Source organism: Nannobrachium achirus (assembly GCF_963921795.1).
Source record: "Nannobrachium achirus genome assembly, chromosome: 24".
NCBI classification, from domain to species: domain Eukaryota; kingdom Metazoa; phylum Chordata; class Actinopteri; order Myctophiformes; family Myctophidae; genus Nannobrachium; species Nannobrachium achirus.
The window spans coordinates 13188106-13202081 of record NC_137831.1 but is presented as its reverse complement, the minus strand read 5'-3'; the positions used below and the strand labels follow the sequence as shown (position 1 = coordinate 13202081).

General features: G+C 43.7%; 1 protein-coding gene across 1 annotated transcript; it reads right to left on the bottom strand.

The window, feature by feature from the left end:
- Nucleotides 1-1331: 1331 nt before the first annotated feature.
- LOC308280370 (cytosolic Fe-S cluster assembly factor nubp2-like) lies at nt 1332-2114 on the bottom strand (the record flags this gene model as incomplete). The annotated part of the gene is made up of 1 exon (XM_080720632.1): nt 1332-2114. One exon carries the CDS (start codon nt 2112-2114, stop codon nt 1332-1334), a length of 783 nt encoding a protein of 260 aa, XP_080576758.1.
- Between the last annotated feature and the right edge of the window lie 11862 nt (nt 2115-13976).

Sequence of the window (13976 nt, the reverse complement as noted above, 5' to 3'; positions counted from 1 at the left end):
TCTCTGATGGTATCTGACGATAAAATTCGAATCAGGTGAGTGATGCAAGCGAGGCGTCTGGCAAGTCTGTATCCCCCCCCTTCAGGGTTTCATAGACCAACTCCAAGTTCTAAGTAAAGTAGAGGGAACAGAGAGCAATGTGTATTGCATAAACGGGTGCCCAACAGGCACCGGCCAAGTCTATGCAAATGTAATCTTTCTTTCTTTGGGAGGAATTAATCAACATATTCACTGACTCCAGCATCCTCCACAGATGCACTAGAACTCGCTGTGCTGCCCCGCTTTCATTGTGATAAATACAGGAATTAAACATCCACCGCTTTGCATCCATTTAGCAGTGAATGGCTCAAGTCCTTATAATATGTGTGTGTGTGCACATGTGCGTACGAGTGCGCGTGCACGCTCTCCAAAGAAGCTGCATCAACATGAATCCTCCTCTTGATTTAATTGGCTCCATTAAGGGAATGAGCCATTTTCACAAAGCAGAGAGAGAGAGAGAGAGAGAGAGAGAGAGAGAGATCCACTAGAAGGGTTCCAGTTAGGGTTATTAATCTCCATTGAACATGAAACATGTGCAATCAGCTTTGCATTAGGAATGTTTAATTGTAGACGAGTACAAAACATGACTTGTAAATGCTAATACGATTCATTCGTTTTTGTCTCATGATTCTCAATAATACTTTTGGGCTTTATGTGTCAAAACTCTATAACATAGGGCCATCTTATAGAGTTTCAATCCCCTTACAGTGGTTTGGCTCTGGCTTGGCTGAATGAGTAGTCAAATGTGCACATTTGTCTATTATAGTGGCCGTATTAATGGCCACTATAAGAGAAGTGAATTTGCTTCTGACTTTGCGTTGTTTAAAGGCCCCACAATGTGTGATTAGGGCAGATTGGATCATCAGTTCATGATTTATGGTGCAAAATGTGCCCCGCCCCAAACTTTTGAAGTCAAACGAAATACATACATACATCTTAACTGCATGGCCCCAGGCCCAGAGTGTGAGCTGTGGCCAAAATCTGTCCCAAAAGGTTTTTTTTTTTCTTTTTTTTTTAAGAAAACACAAAATGATGTGAGGCAGAAACGGATGGGGCCTACAGTATATGGGGAGTTGCGTCATGATTCAATGTATCCAGGAAAAAAGAGAATTGTATTGCACGACCTATGGTACAAGAGTTATAGGCCAAAATGGGATATGACCTATTACAGTACGTGACACCATGAGGCAAAATGCTGTGGTTCTTCCTTGGCCTAGCTGGAGTGAAGTTTCACACTGGACCAATGGCGCCTTCGGAACAATGGGCCGTCACACTAAAGGAACGGCCACTATTCAAGCCGCCTCCAGGCTCTTCAGCAGGGTCTGACAAATACTGTTGAGAGCTGTGAAGGTGGCAGTGTCAGGGAATGACTGGATAAAGTCCTTGCCTTCCTCTATACTGGTACTGAGCGTGGGATCCAAGGGCACAGAGCCTAGGAACGGGCATCCTGTCAACTTAGCCAGCTCCTCGCCGCCGCCCTTGGAGAATATATTGCTGCATTCAGAACAGTGGGGGCAGGCGAAGCCGCTCATGTTCTCCACGATCCCCAGGACGCGTACGTCGGTCTTCTTACAGAAGGTGATCTCTCTTCTCACGTCGCCCGTCGAAACCGCCTGGGGCGTCGTGACCAGAACGGCTCCGTCCACTCGGTGCCTCTTCAGGTTCTCCAGCACGGAGATGTGTTCGTCGGACGTCCCGGGGGGCGTGTCCACCAGCAGCACGTCCAGCTCTCCCCACGCCACGTCGGACACAAACTGACCGATGAGAGCGCTCTTCTTGGGTCCCCTCCAGACCACCGCGTCGTCGGGGTCCTCCAGGAGGAAGCCGATAGACATGAGGGCCAGAGTCTGCTGGGCATCGGCGTAGATCGGTACCCACCCTGCGTCACACTGATGCACCTCAGGCCGACCGACGCTCAGCATGTGAGGGATGCTGGGCCCACACAGGTCAACATCCAGGATACCAACCTTCTTCCCTGCGTGTCGGAGCGCCAGCGCCAGTTCTGTGGTCAGGGTGCTCTTGCCCACCCCTCCTTTCCCTGAAAGGACCAGCACCACGTGCCGAACCTCGGACATGTTGCTCTTGTTATCGTCCATAATCCTGCTCCTTGATTAGGTAATGAGAGAGTAGCTGACTTTGGAGGAGGTCCGGGGCCATATCTCTGCTTGGAAGATATCTCTGTCATATTTGGACATGGCTGACGTCATGTTGATGATGACAGCGTGGGACTCCCCATGTTTGGAGGGAACTCTGGTATTGAGTTGCCTGCAATGCATTTGGTTGCGCGCATGGTTTGCAATGTTAGCTGGATCACCAATTTTTTCATACTTGTGGGGAAAGTAATAAAAACCTGTCCCCCCCCCCCCCCCCCCACACACACACACACACACACACACACACACACACACACACACACACACACACACACACACACACACACACACACACACACACACACACACACACACACACACACACACACACAGGCAAAAACAATCTTCCCCCCAGCCTGGTGGAGATAAAGAGAGAGAGAGAGGCAGAGAGAACGAGAGAAGGGAGACTTGGATGTGGATAATGTGAAAAGAGAAGAGTCAGAGAGAGAAGTCAGAGGGAGACAGAGAGGGAATTGGAGGTGGTTCTCATGACAGACATGGCAACGGACCAGGGTCGATGGCGGCTGACTAATGACTTTCACTGAGGGTGTCAGTGGCAGATTTATGCCCCTCTCCCTCCACCGCTTTGCCAGAATCCACTCTTTCATGAAAGAAGAGCTATTTTGTGAAGTGTGAGGGCTGTGTGCACATTTAGGACGAGGGCTTTAGAGCAAAGCACTGTTAAAATGAACATGTGTGCACACACTCGTTTCAGGACACACACACCTTACAAAGATACACACACTAACACAAGCACACCATACAAGATATGCCCATAAACACACACACAAACACACGCACGCACCTTGACAGAGGACGCTATTCTTGCGTAAGTCCTCCATACTTTGATTTCTATACATCTTGAGAAGAGACAACCCCCCGTGCCCCTCACTGATATGGCTGTTTGATTTACATAACGGTATCCGAGTACAAAACAACTGATGGTAAGAGATGCCTTTGAACACGAAGAGGAGGTGAGAGAGATCTCCATTCAAAGCAGCATACTAATACTATGAAGATGAAGCAGGGACCCCACAACCCATAGATACCATATAGTTTCATCGTTTGACGGCACAATAACCAGTGTATTTTGGATTCATGTCAATTTGTGTTCTCAGATATTTAACCACTTGAACCATCAATACTTAACCCTTTTTGTGCCTATCCCGAACAAGTTCGGCTTTATTTCAATCCAATACAATATTTTATTTGCTATTTTACTTACCCCGAGCTGCTTGGAGCAACGTGGGTGGTCCTTGCTCGTCCAGCGCTAGCCAACGAGAGACGCTAGATGGTCCGACGATTTATTCCATTGAAAATGGTTTAAAATAACGTTTAGAGCCCCCCAAAAAAACCTCAATCTATACTGTCGGCGGCGTGACGTATTCCGGGGTGCCTATCCCGAAGTAGTCCGGGATATTTAATAAAATGAATTATTTAATCGGAGGCCTCAACGAAGCCCCGGTCTAAACGTCCATCCATGGTCCGGGCCAACACTCGGCCATACACGGGCCGTAGTCGCGCTAACGGCCGCATCGCGCCGCCCACTCCAATAATAAATCACATCTTTAGACAGGATTTTCTCCGGATTGTGTTCCCAGACCCAAAGAGAAAGTTTTTTGCGACTGAAATAGCTTTAGATCGGGCTTCTAAAGGGGTTAGCATTTTGGCTACGTGTCAGCTAGCTTCCTCCTCTCGTCCCACATAGCATTGGCTGGAGTGAAATCCCAAGGCACTTGGGACAGTGTCGACGGAAGCTAGAGCGAAGGTCTATAGAGAGATTTCTGGCACTCTAGCGGCCACTTGTGGCCCGGGGCACTGTATGAGTTAACAAACTTGACCTTTCACTCTGTACTTAGTCTGCTCTTTTTCTCCTCTACACCAAACATCCGGACCCCCTGTTAAAGACCCTTGGTTTATTATGTTGACTAAAATGTATTTTGGTGTTGTAATGGCTGATTTTACGTTTGGTTGCATGTTGAAAATCACGTGTCGGGACGTGTTGTCGCAAACAACCATCTTTATTTAAAGACCCTTACAGAATGTTTGGGTACTTCCTGCTGAGAGACTTTTCCCCCCTCGCTTCTGCCTGGCGTAGATGACTGAAACGATTCACCACCAATCCTTCCATAACCCAAATATATATGTGCTTATGGTTTAAGCAGTAATCTCCACATCTCAAGCCAATTATGAACAATCACCAGCAGAACAGGACATTTACATGGTTAGGGGCCCAGAAGGTGCGTGGGCTGGGCGAGCGCATAAACATTAAAGACATGCATTTGACGATGAGCTGTGGCAAGTCGACCGTGGTCAAGGACAGAACAAGAAGTGCCTTCCCTGCACCAACTCACTTGTAACTCCAAGCAAACAAACACTGGGAAATGGCCATGTGCACGCACACGCATATACTGATGTTTCCTGTTGAGATTGGCACATTTCACCCAGGTTTTTTCATCTCACTCACGCCAGTTTGTCTGCGGACCTCACTCAGCAACTAAATAAACAGAAAATAAACGAAAATTTAAATAAAACAATTCACAGGAGGCAAGCAGTGATCGCCCCATGATATGCACTACGATGTAATTTCAAATGCACTACATTGCAGGCGTTTTTTGAGGGTGACAAAATAAGAAGACACGTGTGACATGTGTGATCTGGGCATCTTGCCCCAGGAAATGTGCCGATCTCAATAGGGAACAACAGTAATGTACTTAGAATAGAAGTAAAGTTGCGCACACGCGCACGCACACACACACACACACACACACACACACACACACACACACACACACACACACACACACACACACACACACACACACACACACACACACACACACACACACACACACACCTGCCCGAGTATCAACAACCTCTTATGATTTATACACATTTAATGTATTACTGTACCTTGTGTTTACCCTGCTTACTGTAAGTCGCCCTTGATTAAAAGTGTCTGCTACATGCCTGAGTTGTAAATTGTGCAATCCGTTGACATTTATCTGCAATATCTCCATGTTTACATTCCAGCCACATTGATCTGCTCACACAGCATCTGGTATTTTCCACATTCCTTCTCCCATTACTAATTAGCCGGTGGTGCTGACATGTAATTATTGTGTACTACAGATGGGGCCAAAGTTTCCCATCTGTCACTATTTCACTCTCACAGATTCCCGCACTCATCGCTCATCAAATATTCTATCATGGACTTCTTATCATGATACGAGGGAGTTTTTGGTATTGCTACAACCCTAGTGTAATTGCATAGGCCTATATAATTTGAGGGTCTTATATGCAAACACACCCAGGATATGTCAACTTCATTTAACCACATGGTCTCTTGCGTCCCTATTAACTCATTCCCTGCCAGGCCCGATAGTCCCGAGATTATTCCAATGTCTTTCCCCGCCAGGCCCGATAGTCCCGAGAATTAAAAAAAAAAAAAAAAAAAAAAAAAAATCAATTTTTTTTTTGAAATGGAGTAGGCATGATAGCAATCGCGAAATTGCATGTTTAACCCCCATAGCAACCCCATCTTTCAAGCATGGCAGCCATTTTGGCAGCCATCTTTGTTAAACATAGTGGCTGTTATCTCATGAATGCCTGAACGGATTTCCATTCGGATTTTTTTGTTTGAAAGCTGTGAGCAATGTGGACACACGTGGTGCATTATCTAGGCATGGGTGTGCATGATCCGTGCACACCCAATTACATGGAAGTCTATGGAGACGAATGGCAGGTGGGAGTACGGAGGTATGTTAAAATGGCGGTCAATGTGTTAAAGGCATGTCATAACAAGCGAACATTCACCATACTGTACATTGTTCGTCATGTGTGACATCTGCACAACGCCTAAGCACAATAAGCCACAACATGTCTGATATAAAATACCAGTAAGACTCCCTAATCGGGAGATAAGCGACCGTTGGTCGCTTATCTCCACAAATATCACAACCTCCACCTCTCACGTCATACGGGTAGCCATAGTTACACCTGGAATGTTGAATCTCCATATATGGAGATAACCTACGCATCACACAAAGTCTGACCTCACCAGCCCATACTTGGGCATGGACGACTTATATCTCCATATACGGAGATGGCCATATATGGAGATACGATGACATCACAGAGTCCACAGCTGATGATGTGGCGTGATGTCATACAATACACAAACAAGCCCTATATAAAGGGGCAATTCTCACCAGGGAAGAGAGCATTGCCTGGAATGTTGAATCTCCATATATGGAGATAACCTACGCATCACACAAAGTCTGACCTCACCAGCCCATACTTGGGCATGGACGACTTATATCTCCATATACGGAGATGGCCATATATGGAGATACGATGACATCACAGAGTCCACAGCTGATGATGTGGCGTGATGTCATACAATAAACAAACAAGCCCTATATACTGATGCGATACGATGACATCACAGAGTCCACAGCTGATGATGTGGCGTGATGTCATTGCGACCGTAAGGTCGCAGTTTAGTTGCGACCGTAAGGTCGCAGTTTAGTATGAAAACCTCCACCGGCCGTCCGTCGGTCACACGTGCGGTCGACCGCACGTCACACGTGCGGTCGACGTGTGATGAGGTCACGATGAGTCATCTATGCCCAAATATAGATTTCTAGGTCAGATGGCCCATAGAGTTTGTGATGTCAAACCTAGCAACCCAATATAAACAAACCTGATGTCAGACCTGAAGTATCCTTTTATACCCATATATGGATCTCCATATATGGGCATATTAGAAAGCCCATATATGGGCATATACGGATGACATCAGGGATATCCATATATGGGCATAAAAGGGACAAGGGCTTACAGTTAAGAGATCTCCATATATGGGCATATCAGAAAGCCCATATATGTTCATATACTGATGACATCAGGAATATCCATATATGGGCATAAAAGGGACAAGGACTTACAGTTAAGAGATCTCCATATATGGGCATAAAGGGACAAAGACTGTTACAGTAGATAGAGAGATGTCCATATATGGGCATAAATGAACAAGGACTGACAAACACTGAGATCTCCATATAACCTATGGGAATATAAGGGACGAGGACTGTCAGCTTGTAGACCTATTTTCTAAATATTGTTGTACATTAAAAACTTGAAATGGGTCGTTCTGCATAGTACTTGGGATTTGTTGATGTAAATGTTCACATAGAGTGTAATAATTGGTAAAACAAACTTTTGGCCTATTTGTGGAGATAAGCGACCAACGGTCGCTTATCTCCCGATTAGGGAGTCTTACTGGTACAATAAACAAACAAGCCCTATATACTGATGCGGAGATATGAGCAGGGCAAAGGTGTGACGTGTGACCGACCGACGGACGGACGGCCAGTGGAGGTTTTCATAGTAAACTGCTCCCTGACGGTCGCAAGTAACTTCCCTCCACCTTATTAGGAGAGGTACTGTATAGACTAAAGGTTTATTCTTTGGCTTGCAGAGTACACCTTCATGATGTCACTCAGGGACGTGCAGAGAATGTTAGAGAGGCAGGGGCTGGAATTTTTAAATCAAGCATTGAGAATAGCGGACCTCCAAAGTCACAACGCGCCGCAGCTTGATTTCTACACAGAGAGGGCAATTCAAGTTCAGGAGAGTTTGGACAAGGTAATTCTCTGCCTCTCTGCTGCCTTCAGGTATGGCATGGAAAGAGGGCATTTGCATTTCTTTCACCATAGTAAAAAGTGCATTCATGGTCTGGAGAGGGCACTTTTTACAGACAGATAAAAGGGCAGGGACTCAAGCCCCCCTTTGATGTCTATGTGTGCACATCACATGACCCCAAAATCAATCCTCCATTTCTAGGCAATTTTTCATATTATAACTCTAAGGTATACTAATGACATAGTACAATGTTGAAAATGAGTCGTATCCCCTTTAACAAAATGAGTGCCATCGTTCTAGAGTAGACTTTTGCCTGGGTGTTTATATTCAAATGGATTTACATAGAGGCAGTGGTGGAAAAAGTACTTGCATTTTTTACTTAAGTAAAAGTATCAATATGCAATGTGGAAATACTCTGTTACAAGTATGGAAATCAACATTTACTTGATTCGATTTACAAAAGTATTGCCATCAAAATGTACTTAAAGTACCAAAAGTACTCATTATGCAGAAAGTCATATTTCACAAGTTTTCAAATGCATACAAATCTTTTGAAAATAGCAGATCTACAAGCTCACAATGTGTTGCGATGCGACACTTGTAGACTGGCTATTTCCAAATAGCCGAAAGGTACAGCATATAGGGTTAGGTTAATGTATGTTTTGGAATAATAATCAAAGTCTAGAAAGTAGTAACTCAAATTCAAATAATTGTAGTAAAAGTATAATATTTTCCTCTGAGATGTAGGAGTAGAGGAGTAGAAGTAGAAAGTGGAAAGTGGAAATACTCAAGTAAAGTACAAACCGCAAAATCGTACTTAAGTACAGTATTTACTGTAAGTAAATGTACTTACTTTACACCACTGCATATAGGACACATTTATGTACCCCCTAGCCCACCGGTACACTCATCCATGAAAGTATTGTGCATAGAACAGTGATTGGAGCCACAAGTTGTACGGGTTACGAACACCACCGTAAGCCTTGTCTTATGTGTCACCCTTCCTACTTACAGCCGTGTGTGTGCGCATGCATGTGTTGTTTTGTTTGTTTATTCATTCATTTATGTTTTTCTAACCAGGATTAGACGTGGTAGACGTGGTAAAGCACAATTGTGCTCATTTGTCTAAGTACTTGAGCGGATGAATATTCGAGAACACAAGGGACTTTTTATGGGGGGAAAAAAAGAATTGATATAGTCCTCCACATTTATTTTGTATTTATTTTGTGAATCAGCTGTGCCTATCATACAGTAAGTGAGACAGTTGTTTTGTCCTCGCTTGCACTGTTATCCGAGTTGAAGCGTTATTGGACATTTTCCTCATTAATCATTACAGCGGCCAAGTCAGTCGTTCTCACACTTTGCTCTCCACAAATATGAGTGCAGAATGGAGGCACTCCATATCTCGCAAACACACATGTAGCCTACTTTCCACTATGGACAGTGCAGAGTGCAGTGTAATAGTGGTGTTAAATTAAGGTTGCATCACTTCTTAAATGTAATATCATCATACACTTCGTCAGAAGTTGGTCGGTCCCATATTATAGGCATGCCTATAATATCTGACGGACTTTTATGCACGGCACTCCCTATAGGGTCGCCTGTGAAATGCGCAACTTTGAAGTTGGACGGTCGGACGGTATGGCCGACCGTCCTTTGCCTTGGGCCTTGGGCTCCAATCAACCGGACACACACACACGCACACGTGTGCGCACGCAGAGAAGAATTCACGCACACAACCACACTTTAAGGTTCTTTCAGACAACCTCCGTGGACACGGAGTCAAGACGTATGGAACGCAATTCTGTCCGCCACCAGTCCGCAACGGCTCCGGCACTTTAGTCTGTGTGAAAGAGGCTTGAGGAACACTTGCATGCACTTGCATGCGCACCCACATGCACAGTAGTGGTCCCTGCGGTGCAATTCAATTCCCCTAGCTTATCTGAGACAGGTCAGAGTGGTGGAGAAGCTAATCCTGAGCTGTGGAGGTGGGAGAAGAAGTAAGTTACCTGCAGTACAATAATAGTAGACATTTGTCAAGCCTGGGAGAATGTAATGATTTGAGACTGTTGAGACAGTTATCTACAGGCCAATCAAATAAGCGTTTACCCTTACTCTGGGTAATTGCATGTGCGTGCGTGCGTGCATTTGTGTGTTGGTGTTCTTACCCCAGAAAGACTAGCAACCACTTTGCGGAAGTTAGGTACAAAATAATAAAGACTAGAAGCAGTGCTCTTAATTCAAGCACAAGTGTCCGCCAGGTCAGGTATGTTATTGTGGCCTCCTGTGGTGCTATAATAGCCCAATGCGAAAAGTCTCCTTCGGCCTTTCACTGTAATCTGACGCTGCATTCGTGATTTGATTCATTTTGTTCCAAAATTGTGTGTTGCAAAGGTCAACCTGCTGGTGGCGCTATAACAGGCCAATATGAAAAGGATGGCATTTGTTCCTCGACTTAGTGGCAAAGTACATAACACTCTCGCACCCAGGGAGTGTGTGTGTACGGTTTCGCTGCCATCGTGCCAACGGTGCCGGAGATTAGCTGTCCACAGACGGAAGGACACACGCACACGGAAACGTGGACACGTACGTGGATGGACAGGGGCGAAAACATAGTCTCGGCCATGCCTTTCGGCCTGGCGGAGACAATAAGAAGAGTATTGAGTATTGTGCTCATTCACATCATGAGACATTTTAGAATCAATACATTTCAACAACTCTTATTTTCAGGTGTGTTGTTTTGGTGAAGAGACGTATAATAGTCAGTTCTGAATCCATTAGAATTGCAACATTAACATTTGTCCGCTTTAAATTGGTATTGCTTTTGAAGTCATTTTTTTTTACCTTGCCATCTCTGAACCAAGTAAATATATTTACAGCACAATCCCATTTTGCCCACTTTTATGTTTGTTTGATATGCCACTACCAAGACCGTGAAATAATAGGGCTATTGTTTATTGCTTGCTACCGCTTCAACTAATGATTTGATTTCACAGTCTGTTGAGTTGCACTTCTTTTCACTGATTTATCAGCTATTGTAACATTCACACACGCCAGTTGTTTGGACTGACAAAGCTACATTGAGAGAGTGGGCATCAATTGTTGCTGTACACATGACGTCTTGCAGCGGCTCTCTTTATCTGGGAGACAAAACAAAAGAGATCAGCAGAGCTGAATCACATTTCACATATTTCTTCGGTTTTATGTAAAGCACTGTGTAATCTTCTTTTGATCAGGTTTATTATGAATACAGTTTATTTTTAGGCCATGTCTAGATGATTACCCGCAACTATAGTCCAATACTGTAGCATAGTGTAATACATCTTCACTCCTCATTGAGGTGTGAAGATACATTGAGCAAACATATAGCAATGATTACTGTGGTAATTACTGCAGTAATTTATAACATACAGTATAATATATAATAAATGTATTACCTCGACCCCCTTTATTTAACTTTAATTAACCAATTTAATTTAGGCAAAACCTTGATTTAATCCAGGTTGAAGCTTAATTATTCTTGGTGCAACGCACGCTATAACCTTGTTTCTGCTTGCTTAAAGGCATAGCTCACCCGCGAAATTACTTTCTTCTATTGATTTCTTGCAATGATGGATATTGTTTCTTTTTCTTGCATTCTTAAGCCAATAATTTGATGAGACTCTTTGTGTCTCCATGGGGAACAAAGCAGGCTCAATAGCTGTGTCTCAAGTCCTTAAATCAAATCCTATTTCCTAGTTCCTATTTCCCTCCTTCCAAAATACATTGTAACATACAAGGAAATAGGAAAGAAGTGTAGGAAATAGGATCTATTGAGACACAGCTTTCGTGTCTCCATAGGGAACCACTGCTGGTCATCGAATAATTGGCTTAGGAATGTGACAAAAAAAAAACATATCCATGAATTTAAGTCTCCATGGGGTGAGTAATTGATAGAAAAATGAAAATATTTTGGGGATCTATCCCTTTAAGCAGTCACCTTAGCCGGCACAATGAATAGTATACATCAGACCCTGTATCTTGGGAAATGTCTTCTGTTCTATTATTTCCCCTCAAAAAAACGATTTCCTCTGGTTTGTGTCCTCTCCGTGCTATAGATTTCTCACGCTTCAGTCTCCATCCCTCTCTTATGCCTCTGTCATCTGCTGCATGTAAGCCAATTCAACTCTGCATCGCCTTGCCAAGCACATGCTGTTCCACTTACTTACGCCTGCCATGGCCAGCCCACTCTGCTTGAGACTGTCGTCTACCTGTCACCTTGCTCATCCGTTTCGCCTTATCACCGGGATGACAATGATGGCAGACATTGCTAGAGAGAGAGAGAAAGCGAGAGAGAGTTAGAGAGAGAGAGAGAGAGAGAGAGAGAGAGAGAGAGAGAGAGAGAGAGAGAGAGAGAGACACTGTTCATCCGCGCTTGTCACACTGAAAGCCCTTTTCGTCCGTTTGTCTTTGTGTGTTGTGCACATTTGCGTGGGTGCATGCATGCACACACACGTGTGCATACATCAGAAACAAAAGAAAACGTGAACAGCACAGACATCTAAAGAACAAAGCAAAGCGTCAGAAAATCCCCCCGCTCACCTGGACGTGTTAGCAAGAGCGATAAATAAATGATGGCCATTTAGTAGTTCACCATATTCCCATAGCTGCCATTTCGCTCTAACGTACATTGGTCACGTGGTCAGTGTGCTTTACTCCTACTTATGTCTTCCCAGTGAGAAGCATATTTGAAATTGTTCTGTATACTGTACGTGCTCTGTCTTTAAAGTACACACTGCATCTCGCCCAGCAGAATTTCAATCACACTGCACAGTCGATAGGGCTAGTCTGTGCGGTTCTCTATAGGCAGAGGCTGCCTGAAGCTTTACATTTTCCCTGTGCGTCGACTTTACACAAATAAAGTTTGACCGGCAGGGCTTGAATCCAAGGGCACGAAATTGATGGGAGAATACCATGCGGTTGTTAGTATCGTTTACCTGGCTATAAATCCCTCTCTCACCCATACTCTATCTGGAGAGGAAAGCAGATGACTACCTTTTTTCACTGACTAAAACTAAACAAGAACTAACTAAAAACTAAGCTATGATGACTAAAACCAAGACAAATATGAGAATACAATTTCATCAACAAATGAAAACTAGGTCCATCAGAACTAAAAGACAAGTCATTTTATGTTTGGTTGCGGTCAGGTGTTTCGCAGTGAAGTTCTGTCAACTGTCAATCCTGTTTTGTGACTGTTATTCGACCATTGTGTTTTTAATAACACATTTAATTTATGACACCTTATCCCATAATAGTATGCGTGACTGTATTTGACTTGGCACAGCACATCAGAGCGTAATGTTTTAATGAGAGGTTGTGTGTGCACAACACTATCTGTTGTATTCCACTGTGTTGTGATTCTCTGCACTCCAGCGACTTCCCTGAAGGGATGATGAAGTCTACCTTGAACACTGACTGGAGAATCTGGCAATGGGAATGTCACTGGCCACACGCCAGCCTATCCATCAAGCCAAAACAGCAGACCACCAAACAGTTGGTGGAATTCTTCTGTTCGTCTTGCGGCACTTGGTTCATTCGGGTTTTTATTTATTGTGGGCTCACTGCACACTATAGTTCTCACTAGATGATGTTCTCCTCAAAACGTTGGCACCTATCTACTTGTACATATACTTACACCTAAACATTCAAACTTTAACATGATCAGCTTACTGTGGAATTGTGTGTGTGGATTTTTTGAAATGTTTTGTGGTTTTTTAGATATTTCACTTTTAAAACTTAATTGATACTTTGGACCCTTCCTATTCCTTCATATTCATACTTCCATCAAGAAACTTGATTCACTGTAAAAAAGAAAAAAAGAAAAGGAAAAAATAAAAATCCACATTACTGTGGACAAGCACAGTTGAGAATTTCACGTTCAAATAATTTGCATTTTAAATATTTAAACTTTAAGCACCCAATGCATTTCCAATGTTTTTCTGTTTTTTTTTTTTTTACTTGGGAGAGAGAAAGACACAGGAGGAATGACGAATGTTTTCGTTAAGGCACTGTGGCCACAATTGTTACAGTAGAGATATTTTTACATCACCACATTCACACATTCATGACAGGGGCTGCACTTTCTATAAAACCATG